We start from the raw sequence: 25,783 nt of genomic DNA on the forward strand, positions 1-25,783 counted from the left end.
TAGTTCTATAGGTGCACGCCTTTTCGAGGTATCGCAATAAAGGTGGACCAGGAGTGACTCTAGACTTTGTTTGTACGATATGGGTATTAAATTAAAGGTATTAATGAGGGTTTTAAAAGGGAGTGGTGGTATTTGTATAGGCGGTCGCCTTTTCGAGATATCGCCATAAAGCTGGACCAGGGGTGACTCTCGAATGCGTTTGTACAATATGGGTATCAAACGAAAGGTGTTAATGAGTATTTTAAAAGGGAGTGGGCCTTAGTTCTATAGGTGGACGCCGTTTCGAAATATCGCCAAAAAAGTGGACCAGGGATGACTCTAGAATGTGTTTTTACGATATGGGTATCAAATTAAAGGTATTAATGAGGGTTTTAAAAGGGAGTGGTGGTAATTGTATAGGTGGTCGCCTTTTCGAGATATCGTCATAAAGGTGGACCAGGCGTGACTCTAGAATACGTTTGTACAATATGGGTATCAAACGAAAGGTGTTAATGAGTATTTTAAAAGAGAGTGGGCCTTAGTTCTATAGGTGGACGCCTTTTCGAGGTATCGCAATAAGGGTGGACCAGGGGTGACTCTAGACTTTGTTTGTACGATATGGGTATCAAATGAAAGGTGTTGATGAGTATTTTTAAAAGGGAGTGGGCATTCGTTTTATAGGTGGTCGCCTTTTCGAGATATCGCCATAAACGTGGACCAGGGGTGACTCTAGAATATGTTTGTACGATATGGGTATCAAATGAAAGGTGTTAATGAGTTTTTTAAAAGAGCGTGGGGCTTAGTTCTATAGGTGGACGCCTTTTCGATATATCGCCATAAAGGTGGACCAGGGGTGACTCTAGAACCTGTTTGTACGATATTAGTATCAAATTAAAGGTATTAATGAGAGTTTTAAAAGGGAGTGGTGGTAGTTGTATATGTGAAGGCGTTTTCCAGATATCGGCCAAAATGTGGACCAGGGTGACCTAGGACATCACCTGTTGGATACCGCTAATTTATTTATGTATGTAATACCTGCCAAGATTTCAAGGGTTTTTTATTTCGCCCTGCAGAACTTTTTCATTTTCTCCTACTTAATATGGTAGGTGTCACAACCATTTTACAGAGTTTTTCTAAAGTTATATTTCGCGTCAATAAACCAATCCAATTACCATGTTTCATCCCTTTTTTCGTATTTGGTTTAGAATTATGGCATTTTTTCATTTTTCGTAATTTTCGATATCGAAAAAGTGGGCGTGGTCATACTCGGATTTCGTTCATTTTTTATACCAAGATAAAGTGAGTTAAGATAAGTACGTGAACTAAGTTCAGTAAAGATATGTCGATTTTTGTCCAAGTTATCATGTTAACCGCCATGCGGAAGGACAGACGGACGACTGTGTATAAAAACTGGGCGTGGCTTCAACCGATTTTGCCCATTTTCACAGAAAACAGTTTGCGTCATAAAATCTATGCCCATACCAAATTTCAAAAGGATTGATAAATTTTTGTTCGACTTATGGCATTACAAGTATCCTAGACAAATTAAATGAAAAAGGGCAGAGCCAAGCCCATTTTGAAATTTTCTTTTATTTTTGTATTTTGTTGCACCATATCATTACTGGAGTTGAATTTTGACATAATTTACTTATATACTGTAAAGATATAAATTTTTTTGTTAAAATTTTACTTAAAATTTTTTTTTTTTTAAGTGGGCGTGGTCCTTCTCCGATTTTGCTAATTTTTATTAAGCGTACATATAATAATAGGAGTAACGTTCCTGCCAAATTTCATCATAATATCTTCAACGACTGCAAAATTACAGCTTGCAAATTTTTAAATTACCTTCTTTTAAAAGTGGGCGGTGCCACGCCCATTGTCCAAAATTTTACTAATTATCTATTCTGCGTCATAAGTTCAACTCACCTACCAAGTTTCATCGCTTTATCCGTCTTTCGTAATGAATTATCGCACTTTTTAAATTTTTCGAAATTTTTGATATCGAAAAAGTGGGCGTGGTTATAGTCCGATATCGTTCATTTCAAATAGCGATCTGAGATGAGTGCTCAGGAACCTACATACCAAATTTCATCAAGATACCTCAAAATTTACTCAAGTTATCGTGTTAACGGACGGACGGACATGGCTCAATCAAATTTTTTTTCGATCCTGATGATTTTGATATATGGAAGTCTATATCTATCTCGATTCCTTTATACCTGTACAACCAACCGTTATCCAATCAAACTTAATATACTCTGTGAGCTGTGCCATTGAATTGCTGAAAAGGTGGAATATGCAAAATTGTAAAGGTGTTTCCACGCCATACGCGCAAGGTACCATGCTGGAAAAATGTGCACAAAAGGGTTGCAGTGGTTTCAACGTGAAAGAATACCAGTCACTACTAGGAGGTCTAACATATCTGGCCATCACATCCCGACCAGATATAGCGTACGCGGTGTCCAAACTGTCACAAAACCACAGTCATCCACATCAGTAGCATTTTGTCGCAGCGAAGCGGATACTACGATACCTTAAAACTAAGCCTAAGGGTATGTTGATGTATTTGCCAAATAATAAAAATTTAGTTTGCTTCACAGATTCCGACTGGGGTTCAGACCAGTCTGATCGTAAGTCAATGAGCGGTTATGCGTTGTTCTTTAGTGGATGTTTAATTGCATGGGAAGCCAAAAAACAGCATATGGTTTCTTTAAGCACTATGGAGGCGGAATACTTAGCTATGTGCCAAGGGACGAAAGAAGTTGCATTCCAGCGTAATTTATTGAAAGAATTGGGTTTTACCATGCTTATAAAAACTCCGACTACTATCAAATGTGACAACCAAGGTGCACAGTTTGCGGTTCGCAATCCAACAGTACACAAGAGGAGTAAACATATAGACATACGTTTTCACTACATACGAGAAAAGTTTTATAGTGGTGACATCGATATATAATATGTACAATCTTCAGAGAATGCAGCCGATATTTTTACCAAACCATTAGTCTCAAGTAAACATGAAAATTGTTGCGAAATTTTAGCGTTGTCTTTGAAATAATTTTGCAAAAGCATGAATTTATTATTTAATGTCTTGTTATCTTATTTTGATAAAAAATGTAAAACGGAATGAAATTTATAATGAAAAAGAAAACTTACGTATACATATATACATAAAAAAAAAAAAATCGAAAAATTGCAATCGGGATGAGGCGGAGTTTGTAGGACTTACTACTATTTCTTTATTGTCACCTAACATCCCAACTGCAATAATTAACTACTCTCAATACACATACATATAGGTAAATATATATGCATATTAAAATGTAATACCTTTGTGCATTCTATTTTTGAATATTGCTCTTACTTCCATTAAATGAATTGAACTAGTCGGGCGTGTTTTATTTTCGTGCGCTACTCTAATAATTTTCAAAAATGTTATATATATAAAAAGTAGGCGTGGTTACATCCGATTTCATTTTCAATACCAATCTATCCTGGGTCCAGGTAAGCTCGTGTACCAAATTTGGTGAAGATATCTCAATATATACTCAAGTTATCGTGTTAACGGACGGACGGACATGGCTCAAGACATTTTTTTTTCGATACTGATGATTTTGTTATATGGAAGTATATATCTATCTCGATTCCTTTATACCTGTACAACCAACCGTTATCCAATCAAAGTTAGTGTGTGCAAAGCTCGTTGAGTATAAAAAAAGTAAAATCGCGGAGAAAATTGAAAACAATTATTGACGATTAAACTTTATTAGGAAGATATATTGCTGGCCTCTCTTCTTGGTGCCATATTTATATACTTGGGTTTTTGTGCAACATGTTTAGTGTGTCCTCCGGCTTCGCCACACGTGGTATCCAAAACATTGTCTCTGGTATCGTGGGAGTCAGTGCCCTTCAACCTTACGTATTCTTGCCTTCGAAGGTCTGGAGCCACTCTCAACAGCCTTTTTCGAAGGCTAGTAGCAGTTTACTTGGTTCAATATACATTATTTTAATCAAAATACTAATCAGCTCGCCTTTCCAGATTTACTTGGTGGAGTCGCCCACGGCACCTAAACACTGCACAATTCTTAATGCTGCCCGCTCCCGTCCTAATGTCAATTCTTTGTCCGAGCTGGCAGACTGTTCTTTTAAAGGGCACACTGACTGCACACATTCCTTATTATCCGCGTCCGAATCATCGCTGGTAGCGATTTCCTCTTCCCCGACTTGTGACGCTATCGCCTATTTCGCCGCATCCTTGCATCTGAAGTTCTTAAGTTCATACAACCACCTATCCGACAAGGCAGACTCAGCGGTCTAATATTAAATTAATTATAGCAAAATAAAATTCTACAAATTACTTAAAAATAATCAGGTAAACCAAAGTTGATCAGGATAAAGTCTGCCGGTTTCGGTAATATCCTTTATACATATACATATGTCGCAACATCCCTACTGTATAATTTTTCTATACTTATTACTTACCGGGTGCTGGTTGGGCAGGATAGGATGGTTTTTTCATCCATTCAAAATATTGTGCCTTTACAGGCGATGTATTGTATCCAATATTGCTTATGCTTATGTTGTTACTATTGCTGCTCGAAATTCGATGTGGTGATGTTGTCAGAGAATCTTCAGGACTGGGAACACTGCTGCCTGATATAGTGAGAGAAGGTGATGGTAAACTTTCGGCAATGTGGTGCTCATTTATGCTTCGCCTGGTTTCATTTAACGTTGATATTTCTGTGGCACTGTGGGCCGTGGAGTGCCTGCTACGGCCTGAGCTAGTACTACTTCCTACAACAGCCCCATCATTTGATTCGTTGCTGATCTGTGGCACATTGGGAGCACTTTGTAATAAATTTTCAGTAGCGGAAAATGGAGAATGCCATTCAGCGCTGGAATTGCCTGCTGAATGAAACATATGATGCGGATTATAATACACCTGATGATGACTATGTGAGGACTCCAAGTCCGTGAGAAGCTGATGATTTGCTGATGTAGGATAATTTGATGGCCACTGCCAAGGTTGAGTAGCGGGATAATTTAAGTTACTAGCAGTATGCTTTTGGGTGTATGAAAGGGGATTGTAGTATGATACCATTGCGCTGCTGTATTGGGATGATTATTTTTCAAAGTACTTATTGTATGTACCTAACTTTAAATATTTACACAACTTCCATAATTACAGATATGTTCATCGTTTATAAATTGTATTAGTAACATGCCTGTATGTAAATTCGAATGGCAAATTTGATTTGGTTAAAATGTTAAAGTAGGGCCCGAAAATTTTATAATTTTTTTTTTAATTTCCAGCTAAGTTTGTTACATGATAAAAAACACTACAAGGTATAACCGTTGCGTAATTTGATATAAAAAAATCAATTTCTTAACAAAAGGAAATAAAAATATAAAGCAAAATAAAATATTTTTTGAATTCAATTTTATTTTATTTTTTTTTGTATGGGGAATAACTTCAATAATGCCAGAAACGGTTGTGTGTGTTGTAGTGTTGTTATCAGGGTTGCTTAATGTTTGTAAAATAATCAAAAACGGTGTTTTCCTTTCTGGAAAAAATGTTCCCATTTTGTGCACTCCTAAATTCCAACTTTTGAACTGGGTCAGCTGGCGCTATGCAAAATGGCTCTATTTATAAGTAAGACCCTCTCTTTATTCAGTGGAAAATAATTTATGAAAGGAACACACAAACTTACGAGAGTCCTGAGAAGAACCATCAGCACGATGTTATTTTCAGAAAAGAAAATGCTATAAGCTTGGGTGAAACCCAAAATTATATACAGCGTGTGTTCTCGTATACATGCATATATAATAGGGATACATTTACGAGAAATGTGACGAACATTAAATGATATGAAAGCTGGAAAACGTTTTATAAACCCTGTTTTAAAAAAATATAATAAATGTAAGATAACTTCCGAAGAGATTTTAGGCCGAGCTTCTCCTCCAATTGCGATGCGTCGGACTATGAACTCCGTGTTGGAAAATCATACAAATGAAAACGGAGTAGTAGAGTGGAGAAGGGTACGGATTAGAGGAAGTAAGAGAACTCTCTCGAAGTACCGTACAGCACTAAGAATTGTCCAACGCCTTGGAGCAGTGGTCGACCCAACAGGCACTTGGTTCTATGTAGCGGACGACTCGGGATTTGTCCCGAACAATGACTGCCATTTCAGTGTAACCCCATTTAATTTGTTATGTTATGAGAAATGGTTTTGCTGCGTTTGCCGGAAAAGAATATTTTTAGGACGGTCATACTCTTATCAGTGTGTCTCGTGCAAGGGATGGTTGCATCGGACGGGTTGTTCAGGGATAGACCCTAAAAACAGACGTCCGTAATTTCTATAAATCTTTTGCTCCCTGCTGTTTACGCCCAAGGGCGTCGCGTAGTCTGAGCCTTAGCGACGACCAGTCCCAGGGTCACAACAGCAATTGCGTCCTAGCCTCTCACAACCCAGGCGTAGGCACCCGTCACTTACTCCTAGAGTGACGACGTCTTCCCCGTTGCACTTTAGAATTCTGCAGTTAAACTGTAATGGATTAACTGGTAAGATCACGGGGTTAGTCGATTTCATGAAGCGGTACAACATCCGCATTGCTGCGACTAAACTCACAGCAAAATCTACTTTGCAGGCCTGTTCTGGGTACAATGTCCACAGAAAAGATCGCGAGAGTGGGAATGGAGGCGGTCTCGCGTTTATCATACACCACTCAGTGCAAAATCATATATTTGATCCCGACATCGGCCGCAGGGACAATGTCCTGGAACGACATGGCTTATCTGTCCGGTCAGGCAATGTAAACCTAGAAATCATCAACATCTACATCCTTCCTGTCACCTGCTGCCCCAGTAGATACCGCCCTGCAAAACAAACGGAGACGCCCCCACTCGGATGGTAGGAAGCTGTCATAGTTCGCCAAATATATCATTCGTGAGCGCAGGGCTCGTAAACTGCGTCAACCGCATCCGACCACCTGCCAATACTTATCGGCTCGAGCCTACCTCTGACTTCATCGTCTCTGATAAACGCACTTTCATAAACTTTAAAAAAGGAAAGTGGGAAGAATATAAATCCTTTACAGATAGCCGCTTTGCTGCCCTCTCGACTGGTGCTCGCCAACGTGCTTTCCGCAAGGTCATTGAATCCGCCGCGGCTCGCTTTATTCCCACTGGAAGAATCCCCGAAATTCGGCCTCAATTTCCGGCGGAGGCCGCAATTTTGGCGAGAGAACGTGACCTTATAAGACAGCTCGATCCCGGCGACCCCCAAATAAGAGATATAAACCAACACATCAGATTGCTTGTGGATGAACACAAGCATTTAAGGAGCTGTAACCTCTCTGCCGGTGTGGGTAAACTTTGGTCCACCGTAAAGTCCCTATCGAATCCGTGCAAACACAACGACAAAGTTTCCATCGCCTTTGGCGATAAAGTGCTGTCGGATGCGAAAAAATGCGCGAGCGCCTTTTGCCGACAATATATAATGCATTCCACGGTTAACAAAGCTAGATGGAGGGCCAACAGACACGCGCACAAACATAAATTCAGCGCGTCCCCAATTACCATCGCCGCCAAAGAGGTTGAGGATGACATGGGTCAAGCTAAACCACCTAAAGCGGGGTGCCTTGACGGCATAGCCATACCGATGCTTAAAAGCTTAGGAAATGATTGATTTCAGTCAGTAATTGTTTCTCTCAATAGCTGATGTGTTTTGAACAAAGTTCACATCAAGATACTTTATACGTGAAAATGCAAGACAAAAGGGAAACTTATAGCAGACCCTTATTTTTTAGGGGTAAATTTATTAGTATTTTTTACATTGTTTAATAATTTCACACACATATTCGATTTCATTTAGTTATTCAAATTAACAATAGTACATCCAATTTTTTGAAATCATTTTTATCTTCTACATAGTTCATATTCACACAGTAAATTTAATTGTATGCTTCCCTTTTTTACATATCTTTCAATTATATGATCAATGTCAATCTCAATATCGAAATGGGTATTTAAAAGTGCAAGACCAGTGAGTCTGTTCTGGGACATTGTGGACCGTAACCACGTTTTCAACCGGCGAAGTGTCGAAAAACTCATTTCAGCACAAGCATTGCTAGCTGGAAGCGTGGCCAGAATTTTGATAAGAGCATTTATTGATGGAAACGCATATTCATTGCAATCATTTAAAACTTTTTCAGCTGATAGTGGAATTGATTTTTTGTGTTGCTTATCAGGCCAGCGTTCTGACCACACTTCGTACTCTCCATCTAGATTAATTTTATTTCCTCCAATAAGAGATGCGTATCGTTTACCAAGATCTTGCACAAGCTCTTTTGTAGTGTATTATCTTTGATGATTCGCGATGGGAGTAGCAAATTAAGATTAAAAACTTGCAATGTATCTTCAGGTAAGCTACCCTGTAAATCAAGAATGATATGATCAAGAAGAGGTATATAAATTGCTTTTCGATAATACTCTTCAGCGTCTGATGAAGTGTAATTCGCTCGATGTATTTGCTTTTTAGCGATTCGTGGGAGGACAATATCAAACTTCAACTCATCTGCTAAAGCGACTATTTTTTTGTAAAGTCCCGAAAAACGACTTCCTGTTTCAAGTCTATGGTTTTTTAGTGTTCGCAAAGTGTCACTCAATGCTTCAGAAGCTTGATTCAAATCTATCGACGGTGTTTGCAAAAGTAAGCTTAGTGGTCGTGTAACAGAAAGTACATTGCTGATTTGTTATCATTGAAATCACGAACTCTGTCTCGAAAATAGATTTCAACATAGAACGGGCCTTAGAACTTGTTGTTGAATCTTGCCAAGTAGAAATTTCTTGAAACGAAGCAACAATTTTTGTGATGTTTTCTTCAAACTGCATTATACCATCATGTTTTTCAGACCAGCGCGTTTCACATAGTCCACTTAATGATTCCTGCAGATGTTTTTTGAAAACCATGGTACGTTTCGGAGACTGATTTGGAAAACTGATAATTTTTTTCATCAACGCAATACAATCCTTTTAGAAGAACTTTCGACGTTTTCGCAAGCAAGTTATTAAGACAATGGTTGAAACACGGACAATGATTAGCGATGGTACATATTTTAAGAAGTTCCTGTACATCTCCCCTAACTTCTGATGTCATTACAGAACATCCATCCGTTCCAATTCCAACGCAATCTTCGAAGGGTAGCCCTAAATTATTAAAAATATCGATCACTATGTATGCCAAGGCAACACCTGTCAATTTTTTTTCTCCATTTATAACATCTTCTTCTTGGATCGAATCGTACGCATCAAGGAAAGTTACAAAATCTTCTCTAAAATTGACATCATATAAGATTCTGAATAAACTTTATTCAATAAAGTAAGGTTTGATTCGGTATGTTATCAACAGCGTAAATATTTCTGAGCATTGGACTGATTTGCATGAGCATTCTTACTGTTGAGCGCTAATATTATTTGAAAATTGATACTCGATTAAAGAATGCATACAAAAACTGCATTACGATCAAATATCTATAATTATATTTATACAAATACTGCATATAAATAGTGGGTTTCTGTGACTTCGTGAAAAAAAATTTTGTTCCGAATAAATTTTGGAAAACAAAATCTAGTCTGGGATGCGAAGGGGCGGTCGTCCCTCAACCGTGACACGTTATTGTAAGACCTGGAAGGGTCTACCCTTCCCCATGTCTTAAAAGGTGGAACGCATATTATCTGGGTGGTCGGCAGGCATCGGTGCAATTTCGAAGCGAAACATCTAAACCAAGGAGAGTGAAAGAAGGGGTGCCAGAGGGTGGTGTCCTATCCCCACTTTTCTTTAACTTCTACATATCTAAACTACCTTTGCCACCAGAAGAAGTCACTATCGTTTCCTAGGCCGATGACTGCACAATAATGACCACAGGCCCAGGCCCACAGATCGATGAGCTATGTAACAAAATAAACGGCTACCTCCCTGATCTCTCCAGTTTCTTCACCTCGCGAAACATGACATTATCACCGACTAAATCATCGGCGACCTTATGTTGTGTCCCCACAACACCATCTACATAATGAGGCGAGAATACTCCCAATTAAGGAAAGAAATGAAATGCTAACCAAACAGTTTCTGTTGAATACCTAGAAACCTGGGCATCCCAACAGACATCTGATTGATGAGCCAACACCGCCTAGGGGCTTAAGGAGTCATCTCCGTAAGCACTATGAGGAAATACGGCACATGAAAACACAGCCGTATGAAGCCAAAAAACATAAGCAGGTCCTTGGTGAACTCCATAAACAGGCGTCGAACCTCTATGTCAGGAATGGCCCGGTGAATCCAGTACTCAAAGAGCAATACCCTAAACTTGCGGAAGAGGAACGCATACTCCCTTGGGAAACTCGAGTCACGCCCTGCTTGCAATGTGCCCCACATGACACCAACCATATCTTCAATTGTAATGTGGAACCAACGCCTCTAACACCTCTCTCATTATGGTCCACCCCTGTTGAAAAAGAAATTTTCCTCGAACTCCCGTCAGAGGACATTGATAACAATTTGTGATTGGTCAGACCTTTTGGATGGAGCGAAGCACTGCTACAACAACAACAACCCAACAGAAGTGGAATGGGTCCATGAGGCGGTAGAAATAGGTCGAAAGCAGTTCAAAAGGTTTGCTGTCGAATGGCAGAATGAGAAGGCAATCCTGAGACAAGCCTGCTTTCAAGAGGCAGAAAGGACCCAGTCCCAGAGCCGCAAGGCAGGGCAGTCGCATAGAAAAGACAAGTAGGCCCAAAGCTGTAAGACACATGGGCCCCAATAGCGAGGTAGCATCTACCTCGAAAGCTACAAATCAGAGGCAAGTGCCAACTACGGAAGAAGGAGATAAGCCAAAAGGGGATAACGCTTCGACTCCGGCTTCCTGGGAGGTGCTAAATGGAGGTAACGCTAAGACTCCGGCCTTCTCGGAGGTGTCAAAGGGAGATAACACTAAGACTCCAGCTTTTATCGAGAAGATGAATGATGTGGCAAAGCAGTCACTGGCTGTGGGGTGGTTGATCGTAGCAGTCCTTTTGGACAGATTACTACTGAAAGGTGGATATCTGTAGAAAGGGAACTTTTTAGCTTAATGCTTAAGATGATGTGGGAACAACAAAATAAGCCCCTTCCAACCTTTTATTGGTGTGAAAATGATAGCGTGCGACAATATCGCGAGCTTGCGGTGGCTGGAGGAAGTGGTTCCAAACCTCCAAAGGCAAGGGTGCGAGCCCTTTGACGGATAAAGCGCAAATCCCCACCGTACCAAAAGTTAAGGTATGGATACCATGCCTGATGAAGTCGGAGGATACACTGCGACTTCTGGAGAATCAGAATCCGAACATTCCGGCACAGGATTGGAAGGTCAGTTCTACATCTTCCAAATAAACAAGCAGGCGGAGGATATATTGTACAGGCAGCTTGGAAAAATGTCACCGCGAAGGTTTTAGAAGAGGACCAACAGTAGAATGTTGATGCGAGTCGCACAGAGGAACACCCGGCACAGCATATACGAGAGGGACTTCGAATACTCTAAACCAAAATGTCAAGGGGAGGACGACGACGTTACGACGAAGGTGATGGAGGGGGACAATCAGCCCAATGGTGCTGCGCGTCTTACAGGTAAACCTCCAACACAGTAAAGTGGTGTCGAGCGAACTCCTCCTAACCCTTGCGGAGGGTTCCTTTGACGTGACGCTGATCCAGCAGCCGTGGCTCTCATCGAGAGGAAAGGTTTCTGGACTCAGCGCGTGCGCATTTGGCGTTTGCTACGCGCAAACGGAAGGACGGGTGTGAGTTGTAGCCATGGTAAGGAAACAGCTGCATTCATATATGCTGCCTAAATACATTACTGAAGACCTCGTAGTAATGGCCGTTTAGCAAAAGAATAAGAAGGCATTTATTCTGACATCCTGCTACATGGTGCTGAGGTTCCACCGATGGAGTGCAAGAGGCTAGTACAGGACGGATTGCACAAAGGGCGGTTGGTCATAGGCGCGTATGCAAATGCGCACCACAATGAGTGGGAAGAAGGAGATACGGACGAGGGAAGCGAATCTCTATTTTGTTACATCCTACAAACCAATTTGCAGATAGCCAACAGGGGAAGTGCCCCTCACATACATTAGTCCAACATCCAGCAATGTTCTTGATATTACATTGAGCTCCGAACGTGATATATCGAGGTATTATTGGATGGTTCTTGATTGGCCATCCTTCTCCGACCATGCGCATATCAGCTTCAGCATCCCCCTAAGGAGGGTGGAGAAGGGAGAAATATTTAGAAACCCTAGGTCACCGATCTAGATTAAATTCCAGAAACAGGTAGAAACAAAACTTGGACAACCCAATGAGGTTGCCAATGTGGAGGAACTGGAGGAGCCTAATGAACTCCTAATAAGGACGCTTATGATTGCGTATAACAAAGCTTGCCCTCTAAGAAGAATCAGAGGAAAAGCAAAGCCGCCATGGTGGAGCAATGAGCTAAGTTTTCTAAGAAGACAGGAAAAAGAAATGTGTAAGCTAGAAAAGACCGCGGAAAGCGAACCGTGTCGGGACGAGTACAGGGATCTAATGAGAATCTACAAGCATGAAATTTCCTGGGCGAAGAGAATCTCATGGAAAAGTTTCTGTACGGACATAGAGTGCTCAAGCGAAACAGCACCGTTGAAAAAAGTCCTAGCAAGGGGAAACATAGTCCAGGGAATAATGAAAAAAGAACGGGGAATGGTCACGTAATAGCGAGGAATCCCTTGAGGTGCTTTTCGACATTTATTTCCCATCGGAAGATGATCTAGCATAGCCAACAGACAGCACTCACACTTCGCCCAGATGGTATATTCCCAGCCATGCTAAAAGTTTCAAGTACAGCGGTAGTGGAATGGCTTAGAATAATATTCGATGGCTGCATAAGACTGAATCATGTACCGCACTCTTGGAGAATTGCTCGTGTTGCTTTCCTACTAATAATGGCGGGGAAGATCGGTCACGTGTATCCCTAAGACTATAGACCCATTAGCTTAACATCATTTCTGCTTTTGAGAGGCTGATAGATGTGCACATAAAGTCCAACGTGGATGAAAACTGCTCTCGACAATACACCATGCGTACACCAAAGGCAAGTTGGTAGACACCAATTTGCATAGGGGAATATGCTCTAGGAATCTTCTTAGACATTGGCGGGGCTTTCAATAATGTTTCTAAATTGGCGATTATGGATAGTCTTAATTACATTAAATTACATCCATCCCTAAGCAGATGGTCTCCTGGAAGTTAAATTGCAGGAAGATTACATCACACACAGAGGCACGCCGGGGGAGGGGTGCTATCACCTCTGCTGTGGACGCTGGTCATCAACCAACTGCTCAGGCGATTCGATGAGGGACCCATAAAACTTACGGCTTACGCAGATGACGTTGCAACTGTCATAAGTGGGAAGTGCCTTCCAACGATTAGCTCTTTGATGGATCGGCCGCTTCGGGATATTCATACCTGGTCATGTAATTTCGGGTTGAAACCCAACGCGGAGAATACTGATATGGTCTTGGTTACAAAGAGGGTGACCCTACAGGAGAACCCTTGCGCAAAATATCTAGGGCTTCATTCTAGGCAGTAAGCTGTCATGAAAGCTCAATGTGGAGGATAGGGTAAAGAAGGCCTCTACGGCACTTTATGCATGTAAAAGGAAGCTGGGGTGTACTTGGGGCTTATCGTTCTCTCTTTCTCATTGGATTTTTACAGCGATTGTCATATTCTATACTATGGAGTTCTTGTTGGAAAGCCACACCTACCTCAAAAAATTAGAGGTGGTATGCACACTATCAATGCTTAGCATTGCGGGAGCCATACGGCCAGATTAGTATAGCGTCATCAATCACAAGACGAACAGGCAAATTGATTCCCTATCTGCGCTTCGAGGAAGATCTTAAGGCCACAATAGAGGTAGATGGTTTGCGCAAAGGGTGCTCATATGGCGGACGAGGCGATACATGTGTACTAAGCTGGGTTGATTTGCATGGACGAAAGTTAACCCATATCGCGCCATCGATTTTTCGATAGGTTTTGGGCTCAGGAAAAAAAAGTTCCACTAAGCATACCCTGAAAAAATAATTTTGAGCCTGCAAAATTTGAGTTTTTTGACTTTTTTTCTTTGATTTTTAAGGTTTTTTTCATGACCTACTTTAAAAATTTTCATTTCATTCTAAAATTGTCTCCATAGAAACCGAAAAAGAAGAAGAAAAGTGAATACATACCTACTTTTAAACCGCTAGTGTTTTTTCTCGAGAACATACAAATTTTTTCTTTTCGTTCAGTGCCTTCGAGTATGTTTTGTATACGTCAAAATTCGTAACAATTATGTACCTAAGTATTTTTACAGAGTTCTTTTTCATACATCTCGTGTGGGTTCCTTCAATACAAAATAATATGAATGAATAGGTATAACAAATAATTTCACTTCTCCATAAAAAGACATTGGTTATAAGGGGTCATCCATAAATTACGTAAGGCAAATTTTCGAGCTTTTTTGACCTCCCCTCCCCCCTTTATCACAAACTGTCACATCTGCTTTGTATAATTGTTTGTTTCAAATACGTATTTTACGATAAATTAGCAACAATTTAGACAAGCTTTTTTCCATGGGTAGTGTGGATACGTTTCAACATTTTCTCCAGTTGGTATCTTGGAGAACTGGGGTCAAGATTGGCGATGCGTGACACAAGATCGGCCGGCCTATTGCTTTGAAGGTCGTCATCATGGTTTATTTACTTTTAGCGCAAGTGCTGCCGGCAAGCGAGTTGAGAATATTGTTGCGACCCTATACTTTAGAAGCAATTTCGTGTGTGTGCGTCCGATAATGTAGACCCTGGTCGAATGTCACCCCTAAGAGTTTAGAGGTGTTGGGAGCGTGACGCCGTTGACGTGGATGTCCAATTGTTCACTTTGTTGCTCCGTCCACGTCGTAAACAATGTGTCTGAGGATTTTGTGGGTGTGAATTTCAGGTTGCGCGAGGCAAAGAAACTGGAAAGACATGGGGGGTAACCAGTAAAGTCTCTGGTCAGTACGTTCGATGAAATTAACAGTCAGTGCTAAAAATTCGTAACGTCACATGCTTTTAGGTCATCATGTCCTGCAGGACCCTCGAGAGACAGAGATGTAGGGAGAAAATTGGAATCCGGTGCATCAAAAAGAAAAATAAAGGCTGAAATTGCTATATCCAACCAAACTCTGAGTACCATTGTGATGAAATTTCTTAAAAAGCCTTCTTCAGGTGTCACTGCTTCAGAGTTATGTGATAAAACTTTACTTTCTGTAACAGAGCCAGCATCACGGTTGAATGAAACTTTTAGTTAAATTTCTGATACAGCTTTACCTTCAACATCGAGTGAATCTGCTGTGACCCAAATTTCTGAATCCAATAAAGAGTTAGAAAGTGAGTATATGTGTGACTCAGAAAATCAAGTGCAGGAAGTTCATTTAAGCGAGCCATTAATAGCCTTAGATCCGGGGAAGTGGGTATTTCGATGCGCAGCGCCATGATAATTCAAAACGGTCCTGATCAAGACCTAGAGAAATCTGATGAAAATTACCCAAAAGACGCAAGTAAAAGACATTTTTCTAAATTTCATTTTATTAGAAAATTGATTAATGGCGAAACGCAACATCACAGATGGTTAACTTACTCCACATGACAAGATAAAGTTTACTGCTTTCCATGTAGACTTTTTTCACATTTGCAGACACAGATGGTAAAAGAAGGATGTTGTGACTGATCCCTGAAATGGAACGATAGCAAAAACTCTGGCAAATTTCTAGACTTGTTATCCAAATATAATCTGACACTACGGGAGCACATGAAACGTATTAATGAAAAACAACTCACTCAACATTATCTGAGCCACGACATCTTCTAATTGAAAACCCGTATTTCTAAAATTTTGATGTTGCTTTGCCCGTGGTGTGAACCCTGGGCATACGGTGTGGTAGGCGGAGCACGCTTCCATCACACCACGGTGGAAATTATACACAGAAATTAACAAGCAAAATACCAAGCCATCTTGCTCAATTGTACCAGGGATGTAAGCCGTGTTGAACAAATGTCAATAATATTAAGATTTTGAAATTTATCAACTGGAGCGATAGAGGAACATTTTATGGGGTTTTTTGCCGTCGAAAAAACAACAGGAGAATATTTAACAAAATCAATATTACAAGAACTGGAAAGAAATGATCTAGATATCCAAATCTGTCGAGGACAGGGATATGATAACGGCGCAAATATGGTCGGCATTAACAAAGGTGTCAGAACAAAAATACTCAATATAAATCCAAGAGCAATCTTCACGCGGATGCCACATTGGGAATTTACTTTTGATATATGCAGCTAATTCGTCAACGACAGCCAAAACATTTTTCGGCTTTACCAATAAAATCTATGTGCTGTTTTCAAAGTCAAGCAAGCGTTGGGAGATTGTAAAAAGTAAATTAAAATTGACATTACAACTTCTGTCTGAACCAAATGGGAGCAGTAAAAGCAATATTTTTACAATTTGATGATGTCATCGAATGCGTGAATGATCTGAAAAATAAAGCTGATGATTCCGAAACTCTAAGCGACAGTGAAGCAACCCTTAACGAAATGCTAACTTTTGAGTTTGTTGTTGCTATATACGTGTGGTATGAGGTTTCGCTACGTGTGAATAATATAAGCAAACTATGGAAACAGATTACTCAAACTAAATTTAAATTTTGCGTCATATAGACAACCTACTCATCAAGTTTCTTCGATTTATTTATCTTTGTTTATGATTTATAGCATTTTTCCATTTTTCAAAATTCTTGATATCGAAAAGGGCCAGGGTCCGTATCGTGACGTGAAGTATCTAGTTCACATATGCCGTTATTCGGCGTCACGATTTCAGAGCTATTTTGATTTAATGTGTAAGTGAAAACTTGATTTCCATACGAATCGCAACACACGACACAGATCCAGGTTATCGTTCGATTTCGAAAAACTTTCAATACCAAACTGTTCGGAGTCAATACAATCTACCAAACTTCGTAAATATAGAAGTTGTTACTCACACATATGTTATATGCGTGTGATAACTAGAAGGCAAAAGTTAATACCAGATACATAAAAGAGAAACAACAAGTAAGGAAGGCTAAGTTCGGGTGTAACCGAACATTACATACTCAGCTGAGAGCTTTGGAGACAAAATAAGGGCAAATCAGGAAAATGAACCTAGGGTAACCCTGGAATGTGTTTGTATGACATGGGTATAAAATGGAAGGTATTAAAGAGTATTTTAAAAGGAAGTGGGCCATAGTTCTATAGGTGGACGCCTTTTCGAGATATCGCCATAAAGGTGGACCAGGGGTGACTCTATAATATGTTTGTACGATATGGGTATCAAATTAAAGGTGGTAATGAGTATATTAAAAGGGACCTTAGTTCCGTAGGTGGACGCCTTTTAGAGATATCGCCATAAAGGTGGACCAGGGGTGACTTTATAATATGTTTGTACGATATGGGTATCAAATTAAAGGTATTAATGAGGGTTTTAAAAGGGAGTGACCCTCAGTTGTATATGTGAAGGCGTTTTCGAGATATCGGCCAAAATGTGGCCAGGGTGACCCAGAACATCATCTGTAGGGTATCGCTAATTTATTTATATATTGTAACGAATTTACTTGCAAATCCTCTTATTTGCAATCCTCTGCTAAGTTCGAATCACTAAACTGTTGAATATATAACTCCAATTTGTAATAATGAAAAATGGCTTTTATTAAAGTACTTCACAATAACACTCAAACTGTGCAACGAATTGCTTGCTTAATAAACAAACTGATTGATAGCTCAAATGAAACTCTACTATTCAAAATAATACTGCTATTCTCGCTAGATATCGTCTTAATCGAAACTGCTTGACAACTCAAATCAAACTGAATTCCAGCGCCTCTACATCTGCGGCCTTCTATACTCTCTGGTTTCCTCGTTCGCATCTTCTAGAATCTACTAGCATTGTCCATGAGCTCTCAAACTGCTCAGCTATAACTACAATTGCACAATTTTATAGTTTTTGTCATTGCATACTTATAGGAGTATCTCAGATATATGCATGTATTTGTGCATTGACTCTCCGCTGCTCGTATACGTACATGGTACATATATGTAGACGCAGTTATTGTTTCGTTTATGTAGATATATGATGATTGAATTATTGATGTGCATTCACGTCACTGCTTAGCATCGGCTTAGAGCTGGCAGCACTCCTTAGTTTTGTAACAATATGTAATACCAGGAAGGGGTGGAGCCGTGTGTAGAAGTCCACGAAAGTGGGGAAAGCTTCTGACAGCCAATCATCTGGGAACGGCCAGGGCGATTTTTTTGCATGCGGTTCAAGCAGCTCACTACTTCCGGTCGCTTGTATCCTCTGGGTAGCCACTAAACATCCGTTTAGTGGTGAGCTAATATGAGAAGGCGACAACCTGGCTAGGCCACTCTGACATAATCGGTTTAAGGGCTAGCCGGGGGATTTCCCATCGGCAGCGTCTGTTCACCACTAGGTACGGCTGAAAGATGCTTTTTATGAACAATTAGAACGCACATACGAGCGCTGCCCCGCCATGATATAAACGTCGTGCTTGGAGACTTTAACGCCAGGGTGAGCAAAGAAGGCATTTTTGGTCCTACAGTCGGAAAGTTCAGCCTACACAATGAAACTTCTCCTAGTGGACTGCGGCTGACTGACTTTGCCGGTGCTCGAAATATGGTCATATCCAGCACGAGATTCATGCATAAAAAGATACATCAAGCTACATGGCTGTCCCCCGATCGAAATACTCGCAATCAGATGGATCACGTTGTGATAGACCGACGGCATGCCTCCAGTGTTTTAGATGTGCGCACGACCCGAGGACTAACATCGACTCGGACCATTATCTCGTCGCAGCCAAAATACGCACCCGCCTCTGCGCGGCTAAAACCAAGGAACAAAAAACAGAAGGAAGGCTAGACGTCGAAAGGCTGCAATCGCAACAGACTGCAAATAATTTCGCAACTCGATCCTCACACCTGTTCCTTGAGAGCACAACTCAGCCTAACAGAATACAGAAGCAGTGGGTGCATATATCTAAAGCACTTCGTACTGCCGCCGAGGAAAAAATTGGTTACCGGCGGCCACGGAAAAACAACTGGTACGATGAAGAATGTCGCGTTGCAACCGAAAGAAAAGACGCTGCCTACAGGGCTACGTTAAAAGCGAGCGCAACAAGAGGAGTGTGTGAGCGCTACCGCGAGTTAAAAAGGGAAGCGATACGCCATTGCAGGAAGAAAAAAACAGAGGTAGAAAGGCGTGAGTGCGAGGAGCTTGAGCTGCTAACCACCAGGAGATGGCGGCCCCACCACGTTATGATAGACCGACGGCATGCCTCCAGTGTTTTAGATGTGCGCACGACCCGAGGACCTAACATCGACTCGGACCATTATCTCGTCGCAGCCAAAATACGCACCCGCCTCTGCGCGGCTAAAACCAAGGAACAAAAAACAGAAGGAAGGCTAGACGTCGAAAGGCTGCAATCGCAACAGACTGCCAATAATTTCGCAACTCGACCCTCACACCTGTTCCTTGAGAGCACAACTCAGCCTAAAGGAATACAGAAGCAGTGGGAGCATATATCCAAAGCACTTCGTACTGCCGCCGAGGAAAAAATTGGTTACCGGCGGCCACGAAAAAACAACTGGTGCGATGAAGAATGTCGCATTGCAACCGAAAGAAAAGACGCTGCCTATAGGGCTACGTTAAAAGCGAACGCAACAAGAGGAGTGTGTGAGCGCTACCGCGAGTTAAAAAGGGAAGCGATACGCCATTTTAGGAAGAAAAAAGCAGAGGTAGAAAGGCGTGAGTGCGAGGAGCTTGAGCTGCTAGCCACCAGGAATATCGCCCTAAAATTTTACCAAAAAATTCGGCGACACACGGAAGGTTTTAAGACTGGGGAAAACTACCGTAAAAACGAAAATTGCGACCTTGTAACTGAATTCCAGAGACTACTTAGATTATGGGGGGAACACTTCTCTGCTCTCCTAAGTGGAGACGATTTACCGCACAGAGATGACGAACCCGATCCCGCAATCGATGATGATGGAATAAATGTCCCCCACCTGATTATGACGAAGTTAGAATAGCAATAACCAAATTGAAAAACAACAAGGCCGCGGGCACTGATGGATTGTCTGCGGAACTATTCAAATACGTTGGCGAGGAGTTGGTAATGCGCATGCATCAGCTTCTTCCCAAAACATGGGCAGACGAGTACATGCCCGACGATTGGAATCTAAGTGTTCTTTGCCCAGTCCACAAGAAGGGGGATACTGCTAACTGCACCAACTATCGCGGAATCAGCCTTCTTAATATCGCATATAAGGTCCTGCCAAGTGTATTGTGCGAAAGATTGAAGCCCATCGTGAATCAATTGATTGGACCTTATCAGTGCGGCTTCAGACCTGGTAAATCTACCATCGACCAGATTTTCACAATGCGCCAAATCTTGGAAAAAACCCGCGAACAAAGAATCGGCACACATCACCTTTTTCGTCGATTTTAAAGCCGCTTTGACAGCACGAAAAGGAACTGCCTATATGCCGCTATGTCTGAATTTGGTTTCCCCACAAAACTTATACGGCTGTGCAAAATGACGTTGAACAACACCATTAGCTCATTCAGAATTGGGAAGGACCTCTCCAAGCCATTCGAAACTAAACGAGGTTTCAGACAGGGTGACTCCTATCGTGCGATTTCTTTAATTTGATGCTGGAGAAAATTATACTAGCTGTAGAATTTAACCGCTCTGGAATAATATTCTTTAAAAGCGTGCAATTACTGGCGTATGCTGATAATATTGATATTATCGGCCTAAACACCCACGCCGTTAATTCTGCTTACTCCAAAGTGAAAAAGAAGCGGTAAAGGTGGGTTTGATGGTGAATGAGGAAAAAACGAAGTACCTGCTGTCATAGAGCAAAGAGTCAACGCATATGCGCCTTGGCACTACTGCTGGCAGCCATAATTTCGAAATAGTAAAAGACTTCGTTTATTTGGGAAACAGCATCAACACTAGCAACAACATCAGCTCTGAAATACAGCGAAGAATCAGTCTTGCCAATAAATGCTACTTTGGACTAGGTAGGCAATTGAAAAGTAAAGTCCTCTCTCGTCAAAGGAAAATCATACTCTACAAGTCACTTATCGTACCCGTCCTGCTATATGGGGTAGAAGCATGGACCATGACAACAGCAGATGAAGCGGCTCTGGGAGTGTTCGAGAGAAAAGTTCTTCGAAAGATTTATGGAACTCTACGCATTAGCGATGGCGAGTACCGAAGAAGATTTAATGATGAGCTGTACGAGCTATACGCAGACATCAACATAGTCCAGCGAATTAAAACGCAGCGGCTGCGCTGGCTAGGCCATGTTATGCGAATGAAAGATGATGCTGCGGCCAAAAAAGTGTTTCTATCGGAACTCGCCTATGGAAGCAGAGGTAGAGGGTGGCCCCCACTCCGTTAAAAGGACCAGGTGGAAAACGATTTAAACTCCCTTGGTGTGACCAATTGGCGTGGTTGGCGGAGCGAAGGTGCGACTGGCGCGCCTTGTTGGACAGCCATAACCGTTTAAACGGTTAAGCGCCAATTAAGTAAGTAAGTAATACCACGAACAGTATTCTTGCTATGATTCCAATGGCTTCCGATTTCGCCCTGCAGAACTTTTTCATTCTACTTAATATGGTAGGTATCACACCCATTTTACAAAGTGTTTTCTAAAATTATATTTTGGGTCAATCCAGTCACCATGTTTCATCCCTTTTTTCATATTTGGTATAGAATTATGGCATTTTTTTAATTTTCGTAATGCGACAGCAGAAATTTGAGGCATGATATCATCATCTAAAATATCAGTTACTTTATTACACTTAATTTTGTCAGTAGTTATGTTATAAATTTGAAATTTTCTTTCTAAAACTGCAAACCACAAATTTGGATCATCCTTCCAAAAGCTAGATACGATTAGTAATTTAGCCGATTTGTTTTCCAAAGTCTGCGGGTATTGCATGTATTGGGAAAATCCGCCAAACTTTGGTTTTTTTGGAGAAAAAAATTTTTTTTGAAACATGGTATCACGCAAATATTTTTTTGTTAGGAACATTGAGGGGTAAATTGGAGCTATAGTGCATCGCCGTTACTCGTCTTTCATAATGCCTCAAAAAGATATAGTCAAAAGATCGAGCAAAATATATATAAACTGTGATCGCAATGTTAAATATACATTTATTTCAACACTTCTGCACCGATTATATCGAAATTTTAACAAAATATGGAGATATATGCAGCTGTTAGCTATGTAAAATTTTTTTGATACACGAAACCCGATTTTGTAGATATCGGTAAAAATATAAAACCGAATAACCGCCAAATATTTTTTACTGCAAAGTTTGCAACACATTTATTTTAACACCTTTCTACCGATTCTTTTGAAACTTTAAAAACATATAGATATGTGAACGAAGTATGTTTAGGTAAAAAAGTTTTAATACCCGAGATCCGGTTTTGGAGATATTGATAAAAATATAAACCCGGAAAATCTTATTTTTTATTTATTTAAACATTTCTTAACCGATTGTGTTGAAATTTTACCAGGATGTACATATCTATGTGGGGTATATTCAGGTACAATTTTGTTGATACCCGAAAGCCGGTTTTAGAGATATGGGCAAAAATATGAAACCGGGTAACCGTCAAATATTTCATTCCCGCTTGTTAATTTTTTCTCTACACCACAGTAGTATACCATCAACTGCCTCATCTTGGAATATTCACGCAAGAAAAGTTGTTGATGTTTGTACATGGGGCAAATATACGAAATTTTCGCCAAAAATTGGCAAACGTCTATGAGGTGGGTTTTGTCTAAGGCAGAGTCAAGTAAAGGTCCCACAAACCCCTACTGAATAAATACACGATATTTATGTGTTACGAACACATGCACACACGGCTGGAGATACTAGGCGGGCAGCAGCTTTCCGTCTTAAGATGGCGAGGGGGCGGAGCGGCGGCTAACGGTCGTTGGAATAGAGGAGGTTCGGTAGGGCGGTTGAACGGTCGGGTAACAGACGGACTGGTACGGCGGTACGGAAGCAGCGGCGGGATAGAAGCAGCGGCTTGACGGCGATAGGATGGTAGGCGGCCAACGGTCGTCGTAGCAGCGGCGGGACGGATGCAGCGGCTTAACGGCGGTAGAGTGGCGAACGGCCAACGGCCGTTGTAGCAGCGGCGGGACGGGTGCAGCGGCTTAACGTCGGCAGGATGGCAAGCGGCCAACGGTCGTCGTAGCGGCGGCGTGACGGATGCAGCAGTTTAACGGCGGTAGGATGGCGAACGGCCAACGGTCGTCGTAGCAGCGGCGGGACGGATGCAGCGGCGGGACGGATGCAGCGGCTTAACGGCGGTCGGATGGCAGACGGCCAACGGTCGTCGTAGCAGCGGCGTGACGGATGCAGCGGCGGTGGGCTACGGAGCGCTTACCAGGGCCGTGGTGAGAGGGGAGATAGGCTGGCGACGGGGTTTACCTGGAAGCAGGATCGAGCTGATCGAACGCCTTCCGCAGGCTCGGTAATCGGCGGGGCCAGTCACCTGCGGGAGAAACTGCGAGGACTAGGTTAGTGCTGGTTTCACCGCTGGACACCCCCGCCTCCCTACTTGCACGCTAATAGAAGGTGCGTAAGGGGGGCGGGGCTGTACCAGCCGAGACACCGTGTGTCGATCCGTGCGCGGAGGGGAAGTGCACCTTAACGGCACAGCGATAGCCCCTGTGCGCACGCATCGGATCACGGCTGAAACCAGAGCTATGGAGAGGGGTCGGGCGGTCGTTCTGGCTGCGGGTCAGAGCAGGGCGACGGAGGGAAAAGTAACCCACTCTCGTCGTCCTGGTGCAGCAAGGGTTGACTCACGCCACGGCCGCACCCTCTTCTCCCTAGCTAACTAGTGGGAGTGGTCCCACCGCTCCGGCCAGCCTATTAAACCAGAGCTGGGGGAGGGGTGCTTTGGGTCATTGAGGCAGCGGGCCGCTCAACACCAGGGTGGGCGACGGAGGGAAAAGTAGTCCGAAGACACCGCTCTCGTCGTCCAGCCCTGGTGGAGGGTGACCCGCGCCATGACGGCAACCCTCCCACGCAACCCGAGCAGAGGGGGAAGGGGGCAGCATTGAGGCAGCGGGCCGCTCAAGCACCAGGGTGGGCGACGGAGGGAAAAGTAGTCCGAAGACACCGCTCTCGTCGTCCAGCCCTGGTGGAGGGTGACCCGCGCCATGACGGCGCCCCTGCCACGCAACCCGAGCTGAGGGGAAAGGGGGTATGAGGTCATTGAGGCAGGGGGCCGCTCAAGCACCAAGGTGGGCGACGGAGGGAAAAATAGTCCGAAGACACCGCTCTCATCGTCCAGCCCTGGTGGAGGGTGAGCCGCGCCATGACAGCGCCCCTTCCACTCAGCTGGCTAGCCGGAGTGGTTATTTTGTCTTTAACAAGACAACCACTCCCGCTGGCTTACCTGCGAGGACTGAATTGCAAAAATGTAAATTCGATGTTTATATGGGTGGTGCCGCAAACTGGTTGAGAAGTCAACGCACCATTATTGCGCTTTTCATTGGTTTGCTATCAGTGGTTGTTGACTATGCTATACAAGTGGTTTTTGGCTATGCTATAGAAACTGGTTGAGAAGTCAACGCACCATTATTGTGCTTTTTCATTGGTTTGCTATTAGTGATTGTTGACTATGCTAAGCATAAGTACAAGGAGGTTCAGGTTTAAGTGAATAAGGAAATAGAGGGGGTGGTTACGTTATTGTAACGCTACGTTACAGTCCCCCTCCCACTTCGGTTGACGGAAAGCTGCGGTGGGGAGAGATGGATCACAAGGCATGACCTAGGTATTGAACCGGTGTGCGTGTGGGCGAAGCACTTTATTTAAAAGAATATTTTTTTTTTTCCAAAAATATACAGAGTCATTCCGCTTAAGTTATAACAGAGTTAATATTAAAATTTCAAGGTGAATTTCAAAAAAATTATATTCGACTTAAATAGAAAAATTTTTACTTTTTTTTTTGTCGGGGGTGGAGGCGTACTAAACTGTGTCCGTTTTCGTACTTCTCTTGTTCCCTTTTTAATGTTATATGGTTGTTTTTTGTTTTTTTTTTTTTGTTTTTTTGTAATTTGAAAAATAATTCATACTTCATTTTTATTTTTGTCTTAAATCTAACAAGCATTCTTGTAAGTGCATATAAAAATAGATTTGTTTGGCCTCCTGTGTTGATGTCTTATTCGATTGGTACCATCTGGTTAATTCCCATCAGAGAAACTTTCGCTTGGTTCTCGCCCATCATTTTTACTTTAACCCGATGGTTCTTCCAGTGGAACGTCCAGGTTTTCTTTCCCCCTCTTTTCGGTCGCTTCAGCCTTAGCTCTTTGAAGAATTCCTCGGGGTCCGGCAATTTGTCTTGCGTTGTTTTTGTCGTTTCGCCGGTTTGGGGGGCGCGGCGTTCTTGCGGCTCTGTTGCCGACTCCTCCTCCCGGATGGCCATTAGGTGGTCGTAGATCGGTGGTCTGTGAAAAATTTGTATTTTTTGAATTTTTGGCTTATTCGCCGGCCATAATGTTGCCTCAAATGGTGGAGGCCATGGGCGGATAGGTTTTGGTGAGTCCGGTGGTGTGGGTTGCCGGTGT

At 42.2% G+C, this 25,783-nt stretch overlaps 1 protein-coding gene and 1 long non-coding RNA gene across 8 annotated transcripts in view; one reads left to right on the top strand and one right to left on the bottom strand.

Moving 5' to 3' along the window:
* The window catches only part of cad (caudal), a 663,489-nt gene that overhangs the window by 531,529 nt on the left and 106,177 nt on the right, over positions 1-25,783 (bottom strand). For 3 of the 7 annotated variants that reach the window (XM_067766324.1, XM_067766319.1, XM_067766320.1), the window contains one exon: positions 4,462-5,204. In XM_067766324.1, the coding sequence (XP_067622425.1) occupies positions 4,462-5,080 (619 nt within the window). In that variant the 5' untranslated portion in view covers positions 5,081-5,204. The remainder of the gene's footprint in view (positions 1-4,461; positions 5,205-25,783) is intronic. The other 4 variants (XM_067766322.1, XM_067766321.1, XM_067766323.1 and 1 more) reach the window with 2 other exon arrangements.
* Positions 2,275-25,783, top strand: part of LOC137240277 (uncharacterized) — a 113,919-nt gene continuing 90,410 nt past the window's right edge. The window contains exon 1 of the long non-coding RNA XR_010949674.1: positions 2,275-3,483. This is a non-coding gene — a long non-coding RNA (uncharacterized lncRNA). The remainder of the gene's footprint in view (positions 3,484-25,783) is intronic.

The sequence above is a fragment of the Eurosta solidaginis genome, chromosome 2 (genome assembly GCF_040869045.1).
Source record: "Eurosta solidaginis isolate ZX-2024a chromosome 2, ASM4086904v1, whole genome shotgun sequence".
NCBI classification, from domain to species: domain Eukaryota; kingdom Metazoa; phylum Arthropoda; class Insecta; order Diptera; family Tephritidae; genus Eurosta; species Eurosta solidaginis.